The 17646-nt window shown below is 41.1% G+C and overlaps 1 protein-coding gene across 2 annotated transcripts in view; it reads right to left on the bottom strand.

Annotated features, from left to right (window-relative positions):
• Window positions 1-17646, bottom strand: part of LOC117428387 (kinase suppressor of Ras 2-like) — a 75430-nt gene that overhangs the window by 13583 nt on the left and 44201 nt on the right. For both annotated transcript variants that reach the window (XM_058994321.1, XM_058994320.1), the window contains exons 11-17: window positions 16682-16850; window positions 16039-16080; window positions 15545-15611; window positions 14293-14341; window positions 13646-14013; window positions 7571-7667; window positions 6635-6768 (exon numbers count right to left, since the gene is read on the bottom strand). In XM_058994321.1, coding sequence (XP_058850304.1) covers window positions 6635-6768; window positions 7571-7667; window positions 13646-14013; window positions 14293-14341; window positions 15545-15611; window positions 16039-16080; window positions 16682-16850 — 926 coding nt within the window. The remainder of the gene's footprint in view (window positions 1-6634; window positions 6769-7570; window positions 7668-13645; window positions 14014-14292; window positions 14342-15544; window positions 15612-16038; window positions 16081-16681; window positions 16851-17646) is intronic.

Genomic DNA, 17646 nt, shown 5'->3' with positions numbered 1-17646 from the left:
GGTGGCTGATACAATCCCACGCGAATTCTGAAACGCCTGGATCTGTCTCATTCAACCCCTACTCATGAACTACCAAGAAGTCAGTTATTAACATCAATAAGCATCCCAGAAATTGCTGTATCTGCCATTTCGATTTTTACAATACAATAAGCTTGATTAGCCACAGTTTAAAGAGTGGGATGGTCAAACTGCATTGCAGTGCATTATGCATCACCGTGTAATGAGATTCAGTAAGAACTCTCTATAATAAAGTATAGACTTCTACTTCCAACAAAGTATGCTTTTAACTTCTCATCAGTTTAAATAATTTCCATGAAATCTTAACAAACTGTCACAATGCTAAGTTGTACCGCAGCGATGTTCTTTGCTCTATGTGAGTCACTGCCTTGCACTGTTTGCATTCTCATAGGTTTCAGATCCTGCTGCGCGTGTGGAGCACAAATTGGATTTAACTGACGAGTAAGCATCCCATTGACTGGCTTTCTTCAACGAGAATATATTCCATTTCAGCGCAGCCAAAAGTGTTGCTTCACAATCCCACACAACTTCTGTCTCTGTAAATGGAGGGGGGGGGGGGCTCTCTGAGAATCCCTGAATGAAATCCGAATACTGTTTCTGACGGGACTTTTCAATAACAGTGACTTTGCTCCCAGCAAACCAAACGAGAGCTATCCAGCAAACCCACAAGTTCTGTTCTATTTTGACTGCTTTAATTACATTACACTGTGCCGGTCTTTGCAAGCATAAAACAAATATGCTGTTGTGGGAAATCGACCTACTATAAATCCTAAGAACTGTACTACTGATTATGTAAAGTAATGGGCCTATCTTTATGGAAATTAAGAATCCCAAGTCAAATTTCAAGGCTAAAACTCTGGCTAAATAACCTCCAATATAATAAGGGTTAATATTACAACTGAGAAGCTCCTCGGAAAAGCCCTCCTGTTACATTCAATTTAATTAGAAACTTTGTAATTAAAATGACTTGATTACAGTACGTTCTATTTGATTAGGCAAAGCTACAATTACTGCCCAGGTTAAGCACAGACACATGTTTGCCATCCGATCCATATGCTTGCCTGAGTCTGATGATACCCGGTGAATGTCTGTTGGGATGATAATGGAATTAAGTTTGCTTGTGTGGTGTGCTTCCTGCAGCTGCAAAGGGACACACAGGTCCTGTTAAGGTTGACATCACTGTAACTCTTGAAAGGCTGTGTTAAAACTTCGTGGTAGACTGGGCTGTAGGATATTCATTAAATGACTTGCCCACTTCATGCTGTCCTTTGCGGTCGTCCATCAGTGGGGGGTTCGACTGCAGGTTCGATGAGAGGCCACTGACACACAGACACACAACGTTTCAGAGAATTCACCTGAAGACTTGCATTAGATCTCTTGAGTTACACATACCTCCCTTCTGTAGCAGTATCAATCCAACACACATAGAGGCGTTGGGCACACTGTCTCTACATCCATAACATAATACAGTATAACAAAACAGATGTCCTCCATGTCCACTGAACTCTCGCTCTCCACCTCGCAGGACCTTTAGTCTCTCGCACGAGACACTGTCGTGTCCTAAAGGCACAGCACTCAAAACATGATAACGTAATTGTCACAATACATTTACAATGGAATGGACAATTTGCCCATAGCGGAAAATACAGGTCTGGCATTATTAGATTGAGATCAAATTCACATTTTAAAATACTTGAGCAAAACCTAAGAGTTATGCAATTCCCGTTGCAGGTCAGAAGTCCAGCTGAATCAGAGTGATGCTAGCAAAACACTTCACTTGAAAGTGAACAGACTCTAGTTGTTTTCCTTTATATGCAAAGTCTATTGGCTGCAGTGCTACTCTGTAATAGATTCCAGGAGGTGCAGCAGCAGGGGGAGTAGTTTGTATTAAATCTCATTGCCCGGGAGAATGGTGCAATGTCAAGTGAGAGTGGGACGTGGGGTAAGTGGGTTCGATGCCCGTCCTTCACACACCACAGTGTTATTTCAAGAGTGAGGGCACTCGCTGCAGCATTCCAAAACAGGGCAACACCTTCTATCCATTAACTTGAAAGAAACCTCGGTATAAAGATGGCAAAACACTTGAAAAAAAAGAAACTGGGTGATTTAAACATATCAAAATCCTTCTGCTTCTAAAAAAACCCCAAAAAACAGGTCTTAACTCTGGTTCCTTCCTCCGTACCGAGGGCTACAGCTTCACTTAAATGGTTTCTTTGACTCTTTGATATCAGTTGGATCCTACCTCAGTAAAAGCTAGTTTGCTTCCACAGGAATTACCAGCCCCTCTTCAGCAGTGAATGTACAGTAATTCACTGGAGTGATGCATTTCAACTAGTCACCGCACAGTACAGCACCATTTTTCCGATCTCTTAATCATCAAGCAGCTGATCACTCACGTAACCACAAAAGCTCTAATTACCCAGTTACACTCCACCTCGTTAGAAGCCTGCCTGTTAAAAGCTGGCTCTGATGTTAGGCTGAACCACCTTGCCTCCCCATGACATGAATCCCTATTACAATGAATCCCTATTACAACCACCTTCATTACAGCATGGAAAATGCTTGGGAGGGTGTGCAAAGTGAAACCTGCACACACTGATGCAAGCCACTGCTATCTGACTGACACGCACTTACACAGCACTTATATATAACATTAGTGTGGTGTACACCGCCCCCTTTGGGCTGTTCACTTGACCCACAAGTGAAGATGTGCACTAGCCCTGAACTTGAAACACGTTCAGTTGGTTAGTTTAAAATGGACTTGCCCAGATTTCTGAGCCTCTCTTGGTTCAGATAATGTTTAACATTCCACAGAGTACTGCATTCTCAAAGTTCCTTTTGCTAAGTAGAACACCTGAAATAGCTTCCGTTGGTCTTTTTCTATCAGCAAGTCAGTTCGAGCCAATGCACTCATACGTGGATCATGGTGAAATCCCAAACAATTATCATTTCTGGATATCGTTTACATTGTACTGTGATGCTAGAGATGAAGAGATCAATATTCAACTCTAGCCTGTTTTACTTGTGTACTTACAAAGGATCTCATCACTTTTAATGTCAGGCTTGAAAATAAATACAGATTATCGAATAGCCCAGGGGTGTCAAACTCCAGTCCTCGAGGGCCACAGGGTCGTCTGGCTTTCATTCCAACTTAAGCTCTCAATTAACTTATTTGATCAATTATTTGTTCAATTGGACGGGTTTAATATTTTGTCAAGGTCTTTTACGGTTGATGGTTTAAAAAAATGCACTTATAAAAAAACCGATAAAACATTTTGAAGCCTGGAGAGAAGTGTTAAATGTGTCCGATTAATTAATCAAATAATTAGACCAATTAAGTGATTGAGAGCTCGGGTTGAAACGAAAGCCAGAAGACACCAGGAACTGAGTTTGACACCCGTGGCGCAGACTGTTGTAGTGTTACACAGCTGAGAAACGTGCTTCCATCTGAACCACTGAATGAGCCTCCTTTTATCATATCATTAGTGACTGCAGTTACAAGGTAGTCCGACAAGACAAAGTGCAATACAGGGGAATATGCTGTACCACCTGGGGAATACTGTCTGTAAGAAGGAGTGTCATGTAATTGAAGTGGTTTTAACAGGAATTACTAGAGACAAGGGACAACGCTGAATAACCTCCCATGAAAGCCAGCTACAGCAGTCATGATATGGGTCCAAAACAAAAGCCAGGAGTACCAGTGGTGATCCAGTTTAGGTACTATATGCAATGACAAGCAGTTCTTCTAAAACTCGTGTTAGCTAGTTATAACATGCATGGGCTGTGAAAGTACAGCACCCCGAGCCAAATGTGAGTCCAAAGAAAAACAGATGACAGTTCTACAAAATAAAAAAAGAAGATGTTAATCCCTTCAACCATGTAACCCAGGAAAAGAAAAGAATTCTGGATGAGTCCAAGTTTGTCAACTGCACGCTTCAGCACACCAGCTGTGCTCTTTTAGAATTCATCGATTGGTTCTAAAGACAAGCAGATCTTGAAGTGACAAGCAATACATTTGATACATTTCTGAAGCATGCTTCTAAATTAAATAAATATCCATGCGAGAGGAGCTGACCCTTTAGGAATGCGTATTCAGAATGAATTAAGGCAACCCACACACATCCCTTTAATATTCAGTGTGCTTTAGAACTGACGTCTTTACGACACGCGAAAAACAAAAAAAAAAAGAAGAAAAATCAAACTCTTTCATTGAATGCATTACATTGGACGCAGTAGTAAAATCCACATATTCATTTCAAACATTATATATCACTAGCCTGCTGCAGGAATCCTATTTAAATACTGCCTTGAGCGCAGCCCATTATGAGGCTGGAGGACTTAAATTTAAATAGGTTCATTTTCCAAGTTTAAATAGGTTCATTTTCCAAGTTTCATTAACCCAGTAAAGAGGTTTCTATCCCGCTGCACCCTACTATGTCATGTCACTAGTTACTGTGTCCTTCTTCAGTATTCCGTTAAGGATGTTATTTCTGCACTAAATAAGAATTCTATTGTTCCAAAATTCTGACAATTCTTCTGCTGTGCAAATGTCAACAAATACCTTCTTCAAATCTGCACCTGAAGAAGAGGCTTTCGAGGGCTTGTTTGTAACAGTTAATCTAATAAACAGCATCAACTCGTCAAATCAATTATCCCTAACAGTATACTGAAATGCACTGCGTTATATTTTATTTAATAGGATGCAGTACTCAAGAGAAGACACCGTGTACCAAGGGTGTCAACAAGCCCCCGCACCCCCCACCCCCTAAGATCAAAGGTTACAATGGAAAGTTCAGTGCAGCTAAAGCTGAGAAAAGCCAAATGACTAATCCTGACAAATCACATTTATTTTCACCAAAGGAACGCCTTAGGAAATATTAATATTTCAGATGTCCCCTCCAGCCATTGCGTTTCCAGTGCATTTGACACTGGAGGATGTGTAAAATCTTAAAAAAAAAAAAAAAAGTTTTCATAAGAAAAACTGAAGGGAGAAATAAATGTGGGCAGCTTATTGAACGAGCATGGAAAGCAGTTTAATAAGCCTTCCTAATTCCTGAGCATCTTATTTACCTCTTGAACAATCAGCTCCCGGGTTTAGAATATTTTTCGTAAAATGGGAGCAATAATCTGTATTCTGTTTTAGTTCCGGTTTTATTGGAGAATGATTAAGAACTCAATTAAATTATTCTTTTTTATATATATATATATAATTGCATGGTGAATCACAGTGATTTAAAGCTCAGCTATCACATTCATTATATTTTAATTATGCTTCTAAAAGCTCCTTGGGCTGCATTTCAGCGTGTGAATTAATTTCAAATCAGCCAACTCAAAGCCTTAAACAAAGAGCGACGTGAAAGACTTTCCTGACTCAGTGCCCTGTTTCTTATGCAAGCCTTCAGTGTTTTTGATTGATACACATAAAGTCTGTATATCTTCAAATAACTTTCTCAGTGTCTTTCCCTATTACATGTTTATGCTGTCTGCAATCATTCTGAGTAGTGTTATTGCAATTATAATTTAAATGATGTAAGCATTTTGATCCACACGGGGTAGATAAACTGAATAGTTAACATTGCTGACATAGTTTACAGGTAATGCTAATGTACTGTATGTTATTAACAGTTAGTATGTTCCTTAGCCTACACTAGACAGCTTAAAGACAAGACTGTTGTAAAATAAAGACATTGATCTTGATCCCCTGAATATCTAGAATACTTCTCATCCTCTATGTGATCTCTGTGCCCGGAGATGAAATGCAATGTAATTGTCACAATGTATTGAATCCAGTCGCCTGTTTTGTTGGGTTTTGTATGAGATTGGTCATTACTGTAAAACATGGCTCTTTATGAGTGGGCAGAGGATTGCCTTCCAATTGAATTTCTTCCGGACCTAAATGAATTAAAACCAATGGCTTCCATACACTGGAGCTGTTTGTAGTGTGTTTTCTTTACTTGCTAGTTCAACATTGTAGAATTTCCCTCTCAGAAGAACAGTTCTGAGATTCACACCAAGTCTACTCTGCTGTGTCTCCTTCTTGGAAGTTTTTCATACAATAAATACAAAATCAAATCTCACCAATCTGAAATGTTTGATTTTTTTTAATTGTGCAGCAGCCAACCAGACGCGGCGCGGGATCAATGCGCTACCCATAGGAGCACTCGGTGGGATATGTGTGTTTATTGTGTTTTGGTTGCTGGCCAGACCACAACAACAGCCACACATACACATCAGGAGAACTTAGAGGCCTCCAGGCAAAGATGTGTTCTTCTCAGCAGCACAGGGGTGCACTGTCACTGGGAAGGCCAGGAAACAGCTGTCAGACACCTAACACTCTCATAAAAGAGGATGTTTTGTTCATACAGGTGGAAGAAAGGGCTTTTCAGGTGCTCATCACCATTTATTGATGTGGAAGGCAAACAAACATTCTCCACGTTGTCTTCAAAGAACACATCTTCATGTTCAAGTTCTTTCATTTATTTTAAAGACTGGGCTGTCTTTCATGGTATAGCTAATTATCACAATTTCACAATGTTCAATCCAGCAATTGATTTAATCAGCCATTTGCTCTTGCTAACTTTCTCTTGGGATTTCAAATGATTAGGATTTGCTTTACCTGCCCGCCTGTAAGACACCGGATATGGTGAAGAGACCGAAATCGGTTATGACCACTTTGCCGTTGTCGTAGAATACATTCTTAGACTTCATATCTTTGTGAAGAATTCCTTTGGCGTGGAGATAGCCCATCCCCTAAAACAGAGTAAAGAACATAATGTAATTTATAGACAGTTACAGTCATTTCTGTATGAAGAAAATCAGAATTTAGATGGGATACTTGTTGTGTGGTTTAGCCATCACTTTACAGACTACATTTGTAACAGACATCGGGCATCCAACATGAACAAGGGTGCTCCAAGTGCATTTACCTAAACCTCTCAGTTTGTATGCATGAGTGCCTTATTCCTCAGAGGTAAAGTGACCCATGGGTTACCTCTCTGGTTCCAGAGAAGGAATGAATAAGTATGCATTGTCTAGTCAAAGATCAAGCTCAGCATTGTAAGATGTAAAGTGTAGTGTGGGATGACTGACTGTGTGGCCCAGGATCTTGTCTTCTGGACCGATAGGAGCCACCTGTGTTTGAGGTGTGACCTCCGATGTCGGTCAGAGGTCACCAAGGCTGGGTGATGGAGGAACAGCAACCCCCAGAAGGGAGTTGCAAAGGTGGCGGTGGGGAGGTGGAGGAGAAAGGCTTGCAGAACAAGTAGTGGAAGGTGAGTCTGGACTATATAGGTTAAGGAACCAATAGGATTAGCGAGCTGAGCCTCGCCCCCTAGAATTACAGCAAGCCTCTATTGAAACCTCTAATTTGTGTTGAAATGTTAATTTGCTGTGCACTAGCCGTTTGCAACCTAGATAATTATGTCTCTAGTACATATCCAATTAAGTCTAAACTAACAAGACGATTTCCTATGGAATCATACGAATGAATAAAAACGTCTATTCATGACGTATTAAACCCTTTGACCACGTTATTTCTTTGTGCTCCTCTTACCTTTACAATCTCTTGCGCGATCTGTCTGGTTTTGTTGACGTCCAGGATGATTTTGGCATCTCTCACGACCGAGTACAAGGTCCTTCCTTTACACAAACTGGAGAATTAAAAAAGGGAAAGTGTCAATCAAACAGCCATCATTTTTAGAGGGTACGGGTGTCATTGTTCTCAAGGATATGGACGCATATTCAGTTGCTATAATTGACAGCAGATCCCAATGCTGCCAATGTTTAAATAATTAATTAAATTGAAAATCAAACATCCGGCATTTTAGTGTCTTCAAAAATGTGAAAAAACTAGGTTTTTATATGAAGGATTTAAATGACAGCGATATTTTAATCTGTCACTGTTCATACAGTAAACTGAATAGATGTCACTGTGCATTTCATTGTGATGAAGTTGTGGAACAAAGAATTGTCAGCAAGCACTTTTTATCAGGGTTTAATGGTTTACAGATTAGTATTAGTGTTTCCAAAATCTGTACAGGCAAGTCCATTAATGATAGCTGTTTGTTATACAGAAGTAGTTTAGCATCAAGTCTTAATACAAAAAAGCTCCTGAAGAGGTCAGAGCCTCATGTAAATTCTCTTCCCATATCACATCTTGTAATAATGAGAATCTGTACTACTGCTGTGAAATCACGTTATACAGAAGTTATCTTTAACCACATTCGTCTTGCCTTCGAAAGCCTCTCAGCTGAACAAAACTGATGTGTTTTTATATAACATGTTTTAAATTGTGAAAAGAAATACAGTTTAATAGTTAGGGTAGCATATTCTTTTATAAAAGTTATAAAATATACATGGAAGAGTTTAAATGATTCCTAGTTTAATGTGAAACAAAAAGAAAAATTGTGACTGATACCACTGGGATCCCTTCCCAGTTGGTGGGGTGAATTGCGCCTCTGAACAGAGCAATTCCTCCACAGGTCTTGAAAGCCCACACACCGCTGAGCTTTGACAGCCGAGTGACGCTAAGCTGCTGATGGCTCACAAATGACCTGAGGAAAGAGCTGATATATGTAACAACAGCAGGGATAAAATGAACTTTATTCTTTCACAGCAGCCTGCTGTGCCAGGAAGCGTTTCAATAAGCCTGTGCTGCATGACGTATCCCCTTGCCACGCATTACAGTATGAAACCCAGGTCCCAATAGAACATGATGCACAGCATTCCACTGTATGCGAGTCATACGTTTGCTATTCCTTTGTGCTCCCATGTTCTTATACAGGGAGTCCAGGCACATACAAGCCTACCTGATAGAATGACACGATGGAACTCAACTCAGTTAGAATGAAATTATTAGAATGTTCAGGAATCCGAAAGCCCATTCAAAAGTTCTGCTAGCCTGTGGCTGTCGACACTCCCCCAAAGATTGTTCTCCTCCCATTGGGACATTACTTCAGTCTTGATCATTTCAACATCAAGTAAGCCTCAGGGGTCCTCAACAGAACCTAACAAAACGTCTAGGGTTGCAGCCTGACGGACACTTTGTTTGGCACCTGTACAGGTGTCATGCCATGGAAGAGTGTGTCAGCATGACTTACATCATGTGGTCTGCAATAGCATACCATTCATTGAAATAAGAACAGAAATGGATTCAAGAACAAGGGTCGTCTGTAGCAAGTTATACTGGCAGGGAAACATGCTGATGAACAACACATTAAACAGCTGCACTGACATCTTTTGACTCCAGGGTAGAAGACTGCAAGAGGCTATGTGGCCTCGTCAGAGTTCCAACAGTGTGGGCCCCCCGGCCATCAAGTGTAATTTGTTGGGTCATTTTAAGCAAGAAAATAAAAAAAAGAATGATTCCCCACGGCCGCCCCCGGTAAACAAATGGAGCCGGCACACATGGAAACTTCTCCGTACAAAGCGCTTGCTGGAACAGAGAAAGCGTCCCCTCAAGTAGCTCTGGAGACGCCCCTGGTAAGAAGCTCTTTTTTCTTCTTTTTCTTTTGTCTCTAAGGCCCCGCTCGCGACTCCTCTGACTTGGGGCTTTGAAGACTGTCCCTTTGGACCGCTGTGTGAAACGAAGTGCAATCTGGCTTCAAACCAACCCCATCTGCTCTACAGGAAGCTGCCGGAGGTGCCTGGACTGTACGTCACTGCAGCGGCACACGCTTTGATCAGGCTGTTTGTTACTTGCACCTGTTCCGAAAGCTGCAGAACATGGGCTCATGTGGCCTGGGTATGATGCTGCATACAGTACAGGCTAACAGATTCCCTCCTGAGTTGGTGGGGTGATTTGCATCTCCTAGTCCTTTTTTAAAAATGATAATGCTGGATTCGTGGTTACTAGTACTGACTGCTCTGATGAGTCACGTATTGCTGTTGGTAGAGGCTTGTTCATATTCTCTTTGCTGGACTGATCCACGTGTTTTATCGTTTTGGTTCAGGTTGCATCTAGACAGCAGACACCTTGCATTTTAATGCAACACTTTGGAACTAGCTGTAGGGTTGGTTTCTGAACGCTTACTGAGGAGCTCTCCTTGCCAGCCTTTATAAACATCTATCAAGGTAAATCTTCACAGTAATTTAGCAGATTTCTCATGCTTTTCCCATGGATATACTATGCACTTAGAACAGTTTACCCTGGTTTGCCATGTTTTTAAAAAACATGTATATGCTTTACCATACCTCTCTGGGCTTTGCAATGCTTGCCTATGCTATGCCATGCTTTCAGTGTGCTTTAATACACTTTCCTATGCTTTTACTATGACTTTTTATAAAGGAAGTGGTAAAACACAGTGGTGCTTTTATAAAACGGGAAATAGACGGTTAAAGAATGTGATAAATGCTTCCTGAGCTTGCTCAGTGGTTAGAGTGGCAGTGTAGGTAGGGAGATTATTCTACTTAAATTCAGGTGCTTGTTTAAAAAAAAAAATACATCTTTCTGGCATGCGACAACTTCAGTCGTGCATTAAATAAATGAGTCACTCACTTCAGGTTCCAATAGCTGATGAGTCACTTGTCCAAATTACTTCAATTAGGTTTTAGCTTACAAAGAAGCTACTGTACACAAGGTGTGCTAAAACAACAGCCTGAGACTGTTTCAGCATCTCAACTAAAGGCTGCCCAGGAAATTCTCTAAAACAACATACATATATATATTTAATGTACAGAAAATGTTTTGCAATGAGAGAAGGGTCTTGTGATACTTATAACTTGTACATGAGTTGTAATTTAGGGTTCTGGTTTTCGGCTTTACCAATAAAACACGATAAAACACCCCCGATGCAATAATGAAATCGGTGGATATCCAGGAAACACAGGAAAATCACTGGACACGGTTTCTCAATTCACATAGACGTCACCCCTTTCCAGGTGAAAAAAATACATGAACAATCTGCTGAACAAATCTCTCCCAGTGCAGTGGGGCAGTGTCCCTCCTTCCTGACTTGTATCTCGCATTGATTCGTTCTGAATACTTTAAACCCTCCCCAACTACTGAGTGGCAGCAAATTCCTACATTTCTATTGGAGGATTGTGACACGCTTGCGAGATTTAAAACGAGATGCTCTTGCTCGCGTCCAAGAATTTTGGAAAGTAGTCAAAAAAAAAATGTCATACAGTATATAAAAAGCAAAAGCCCCGAAAAAAACAATTTACATAAAACTCGAAAATAGCTCAAAATAAGCACCGAAAAATGAAATTAATAAAAACCGATAAACAGAAACCCAGGTTACAATAAAGCACATTATACATGCACTAGAAATCCAAATGTTGTGCCTGTTTAAAAATGCTTCTGTTTTCTTTTTATTCCACTGGCTTTTCATGAAATGTGACATAATTGGCTGAGTTTTAATGATATATTGTTTTATCCAGAACTCATTTGGAACAGCAGAACAAGAGTAATATAGCAATAAACGTTTTAATTAAACTGCCTTCCTTTAATTAAAACAGAACATGTTGATTACTCAGAATTATTATAATAATCTCTGCTCACCAATTCAATTTGGAGCACTAAATTAATCCCCTTCTAACCCACTACTATACTGCTATGAAAGTTCAACTCAAAGTGTTGTTTGTTTGGTTTAGTTGTTTATTTTTCATTTTGTAACTTGAATAAACTTGAGGGGTGTGGGCGGGCGGGGGAGGGTGGGGGAGTAATTTACACAAGATCATTACCAAAAAAATGTAAGAAACACCGTTTCAAATGCTCTGTGCCACTACCTGGATTTACAGCAATGAACTCCCCCCGCTTATTAAAATAAGTGGGGTGCGTTAGACCCTGCACGAATTGACGATCGTGGCTACAGCTTTTGGGTACTGATGAGGGCTGACAGTGAGGCAAGCGGTTCTTCATAGCGAGACAAAATCATGATCAGCTCCAGCATGATCTGTTTCGCTATTTCATGCTGCAAACTGGATCCAGCGAGTACCAAGCTGAAACCCTCCAACAGCACTGCGTGTAGCTTCACAGACACTGGGGCATCCTGCTACGATATCGTTCTGATATTTTACATTTACTGTCCAGATGGTCGGTAATAAGGTTTTTTCATCATTTCGCAGTCAATTAGATGGGCACTCAAACCTGCTTTATCTCTTTTTGTGAAGGTATGCCCTGTTTTGACTCTGGTTTAATTTATTGATGGCATGGGCCAGGCTGACTGTATTATTTTTCAATTACATGTAAACTCAGAGATCTGTTTACTGAGCTTGACAAATGATGCGTTCAGGCTGAGAAACACTGTCGTCATTTTTTTTTTTTTTTCCATTTCAGGCTCACATTCTCATTCTGTGCTTGTTCTGTAACAAAAACAGAATGCTGCCGACAAAACATATCTTTGTTGGTGCTGTTATTCGTTCAGACAGATGAGCCTGTACCAAATTTAAGCAGTGCGGGTAGTTTGGTACCTGTGGCTGGTAGCGTTTGCTTCTGAAAGCACAAGAAGGAAACAAACTGAAGAGTAAAAGCCAGCGTTGTGTGAACACAATAAGAATAGCAGGGCTTCATTTAGGTCCACCTTAGTCGTTCCTTTTTCTGAAAATGGCAGTGGTTGAGTGACAATGCTTTTGCATAAATGGAAATGAACAATTCTCAAAAACATCAACGTGCCAAGCCTTATCGTTGCAATTACTTTCAGAATTTGTTACGATAATGATTTCAAAAGCATGCATGACCGAAATGAATCCATTTAAACACTAGCTGGCTCTTTTGCAACTGATAAGCTCTTGAGTTAAACAAAAAAAAAAACCACTAAATGGAAAACAGAGAGCTCCCTAATTAACACTCATTACCTATGGATAGCTATCCAGGTCTAGTTTGTTCTCAGCCTTGTCCCAGGTGTACACTGGTTAGGCAGCCACTCCTCTTTAGAGCCATTGTGTGATTGAGTATGGAACTCGAAACAGGCTCTCATCCCAGCCGATGACAGGTCCCTGAGAGAGGATTCTGACAAGGCAGCCTGATTCAGCCTGGCGTTTCACACACCACCGCAGACAGAGGCTCTCAACTGCTGATTCACAAGTACAGCATCTCCACATCCCGCCTCAACCTCAATAACATTTCCATCAAGCTAACACCAGATTATTACAGAGCCCTTTCCTGACCCATTAGCTCTCAATCGAGGGAAGCTTTCTTCATCTTACATAGCCTTCTGTCGGCCTCACACCAAATTCATTAGCATGACAAAATGGTGTAATGAGTGGTACCAATGTGCCTCTCCAAGAACACCTTAGAACAAAGTATACATTGTTTAATTGCTACAAACCCAAGTAGTGGCAATCGGTTAAAAATCAAAATGAATAACGCTGTAATATAACCCAGAGGCATTGCTACTCCTGCATAGCTGTTTAAACTCAAAGATGGCTTATTTCATGACAAACTCTATTATGAACACTGGTCTTAGAAGTCTTTTATTAACTTATTTAAAGCTGATCAATTTTACCCACGTTTTGAAGCATGGTGAGGAGCACTAAGGCCTATCAGCGCTCCTTGGGGGTCCCCAGCCAAGACTCATCACGACCAGGATTCCATCCAGCGAGCTCCTGATTGGCTCGTTCCACCCGTAGCTCTTTTACTAGAGAAGCTTTTCGTTGTGTTATTTTTCAGAACCGTGGGCTCGCTTACCTTGTAATAATGGCTAAGTGCGGGGGGCTCATGCAGGCGCCCATGAAAAGCACAACATTCTCGTGTCTGGTGTTGCGGTAAGCCATGACTTCCCTCTTGAAGGCTTTCAGCTGGTCCTCATTGTCCCGCTCAATGTCAATTAGCCGGATGGCAATCTCGCCGTGCCAGCGGCCGTGGAAAACCTGGCCAAAGCGGCCCTTCCCGATGAGCTCCCCGATCTCCAGCTGCTCGAAGGGAATGTCCCACTCCTGCAGGAAGATGCTGGTTTGACTGGCTTTCCGGGGGAAATTCCGGGCAGAGAGGAGAGAGAGGTTCATCTCCTCAAACTCATCTTCAGAGTTCTCAGCCTCATCGTTACCGTCTTCATTCTATAAGCACATAGACAGAGCCTGATTCAGGGGGGCAGGTCCATGCAATCTACATATAAACATCCATATACCACACACACTCACTAGAAACCAAGGGTTTTCATTCCACGCGTGTGGATGTGTGGCAAGCTAGAGTTTATTACACATGTATTATTATATGAATGGCATGCAATATATATATGGAATTCAATCACAAACAGAATTCGACTTTTCATAGCATTTTGTGCAGAATGCAATATGAACTTTGCAGAATAAAGCTACTTTGAATTACCAACTCACATCTGATGTAGGTTCAACTTCAATTTGAAGCAGAGGATTCCCTTCATTGCTAAAATTTGAAATACAAAACATAAAGGCGGTGAATAGTACATATATATATTTATGAAGTTAAGAAACTTAATGACATTTCTTTTTGCTCCTTTTCATTCCGAAGTGATTATTTCTAAACTCTCTGCAGTAAAAGTTTAATTCGCTGTTTTGTAATGTCATCCCTCCACGGACTCTTAAATAGAAATGTAACGGGATGGAGGCTGGTGGAGAACCGGCAACCTCGTGCACCGCAAGCGAGCATCTTAACCACAATGCAAGAGAACCGGGCTCGTCTGCATGCGTGGTTATAGAGCTTTTAACCTCATATCACCGACAGGGGACACACAGCACTGCCCGCTACATAAATAGTCCCACGCTAACTGTAGAAATCTGAACTTGTGCTAATGGTACCATGCAACCTTTCTCATTTACTGCACATCTCAAACTGCAGCAAAAATATCACAATTCAAAAGCGGGCTACTGAACTTTCATGACCACCCTCCTTCTTATGAATAGCACTGCTGGGTCTCTGGCAATACAAGGGGCGTTCTAAGGTGGAGCGCGTCTGTTTCTTCAATCACAGAGGCAGAGGAGCATCATTATTATTCACCAAACAAGTGCCTGCTTCCGACGCTACTGCTACTTAATAAATCAACGATCAATGGGGCTCTGATGTGGCTTCTTTAATCTTCTTCCTGTATGAAATCTCCAAAGGCACAAACGCAAGCAGTCACTTCAAACCCCCTCTCCCTCCCTCCCTCCCTTTGCTCGCTCAGACCATATTGTTCAGGAATTTGTAGCTGGTTGCTAGAGACTGGATAAAAGAGAAGGACGGGTGTAAATGAAAGATTTCCACCAGTTAAATGAATTCATTTTCATCATGAAAGTAAATTGGTAACCATTTCAATCCTTTGTGTCAACATACAAGAGGGGCGTAACACATTTCCCAGTTTTAAAGTTGTTTTTTTTTTACCACAAATTAATAAGCGGTTCTCGAGATGCAAGTCCTCAATGGAAACTAAGCGAAGTACACTAATGCCTTCTTCGATGTACTTGTGGATGACACTCCTCGTATCTCCAGATTCTCTCAACAACCAGCCAGGTTCATCACAGTTGGATAGGCGATTTTCTAGAAAGATGTAAGACTCCGAAGCTCTATATCCCCATTATCAAGGATATGCTTCCTAAGCAGGGGGTGCAGATGTGTGAAAAACTGTCTTACGCTGAGTCAGAATTGACTGGATGAAGAATGACTTGTGGAGCCCGACTTGGTACCTCTGGTGTAACATCTGGAAAGAAGAAATGAGAGAAGGAGTCAGGGAATTCAAAGGGATCCTTGATTTCTACATCAAATGAGAAACACAAACTGTCAGAGGGGGCCTCAAAGCAGGAGCACAGCGCTTATTTAACAAGAATCCTTAAATCTCAGGAAATTAAACAGAAACGGAATGAATTTATTCATGCCTCGGCTAGTCAAATATTTATCAAAGGGTTAGGTCTCTGTTAAAGACAGTGACGGGACAAAAGAAAGTCGCCCGACTTGCTTCATTATCACTACGAAGTCCCAAATGTCAATAATTAAGGGACAAAAAAACACGGCTTAAGAAAACGCTGGGACTTTGATTGTGGCTGGGAGGTAGTAACATCAAACGAACGAGCCCCTGCTCGTTTGGGTGCATTATGGGAAGAATTAATGGCCAATTATACCTCACTTACCTGGAAAAATGAACTGCTGCTTGTACTTGTAATAATGAGAAGCTGGAAACAGATAAAATAGGACTGTAAGCAGAGCAACCAACCCCAGTGTCAATACTGTTCAATGCGAGTCCTCATTTAGGCTCAGCGTGCGCTTTTAAAGCCTTTATTCTCAGTTATTACATCGTGCAGCGTAGCGTCTCTCTGATTGTTAGGCAGGATGTCATCTCGTGCAGTTTTAGCTTCTCAAACTGCACAATCATTTCCATTAGAATAAGGGCCACCCTTCACACCACAAGTTTTACGTTATATGATAAGTGACAAAAATGACGATGGTGCTCATGAACTACCATTCTGCATGACAAAAATAAAGGCTTTCTATGCACGGGATGACATCTTCACACAAGATTAAGATGTACTGACATGTTGAAAAATCCTTGACTGTGATTGGCTGATTTCTCATATATGATTCATGAAATTATTGAGAAGAGCGGATATTGTTTATTAGACTGACTTGTGTGGACAAACACTAGCTTTTCAAGACCTCAAGTGGAAATCTGAAGAAACACAACCAGGCTGCCTAGCCAGGTTTTAAGCTGAGCTTTATTAAAGCAAGCATGAAACAGCCATTAGTAGATGACAGACACAGCTTTAGTGCAAATACCTGTGAGGCTGAACTGCTTCTGCTGCCTGGTGCATTGTGGGGAGGGGTGGAGGGGGGAGGGGGGCGTGGCGCTGGGAGGCAGGGGGGGTGCTGGTGATGACGGCGTGGAGGAGGTGGTTGACGAGGGGTTGCTGCTGGAGTCGGGCTGATAGGGAACAGGAATGTGATCCTAGGGGAAAAAAAATCATTTTAGAACAGGCTTGCCCCCCTCAGCAGACACCGGCTTTCATCCCGTGTTTCATTTCATCGACAGTAAAAAGAATAAACAATTGCTAATACCAATGAATCTGCTATTGTCTGCTGTCGTGTCATCAATAGCAGTTGGCATTTTAAACAGAGTTATTACAACACCTTCTTCATCTGTACCTTGCAAGTGTGTGCGTAATACATTCACTAACTGGAGTGGTAAATATAAGCACAGTTATTAAGCCTATTTGCAGTGCACTTGTGATAAGAAGCATGCTTTTTGTGCACTTTTAATATTAACATCTGAACTCGTTTTATTAGAGCACACCCTGTCATAAAATAGCTCTTTGCTTAGATTCCTCTGGTTCATTAGTTTCAATGTAATATAAATTGCCTTTTAAAGCTCCATTGAGTACACTTTCTCTGCAAATGCATTTTGACTACAGTCCTCCGGTGTTGTAGAATTAGTTTCTGAGAAAATTCAGTTTAAAACATGCCTCCACGCGAAGGCTTTACGGTACACTTTCCTTCCTTTTTACATTAGACATTGCATCTTCTGTTTTCACTCTCTGCTACATATTTTTCATTATAACAAATCAAATACTTGGCTTCTGTCTAATGACTGTCCTCTCTAGAGGTTATATCCAGCTTTCATAATGATGTTGACTGTTAAACCTGTTTTTATTAGCTTCTGTACTGTGGATATTAGGAGAGTCAGCTTGCACGCTCAAAAGCTGTCAGCTTAGAAAAGAAGGAAAGAATCATTTTTTTAACATAAA

The sequence above is a fragment of the Acipenser ruthenus genome, chromosome 21, assembly GCF_902713425.1.
Source record: "Acipenser ruthenus chromosome 21, fAciRut3.2 maternal haplotype, whole genome shotgun sequence".
NCBI classification, from domain to species: Eukaryota; Metazoa; Chordata; class Actinopteri; order Acipenseriformes; family Acipenseridae; genus Acipenser; species Acipenser ruthenus.
This window is presented reverse-complemented; position numbering and strand designations above follow the sequence as displayed.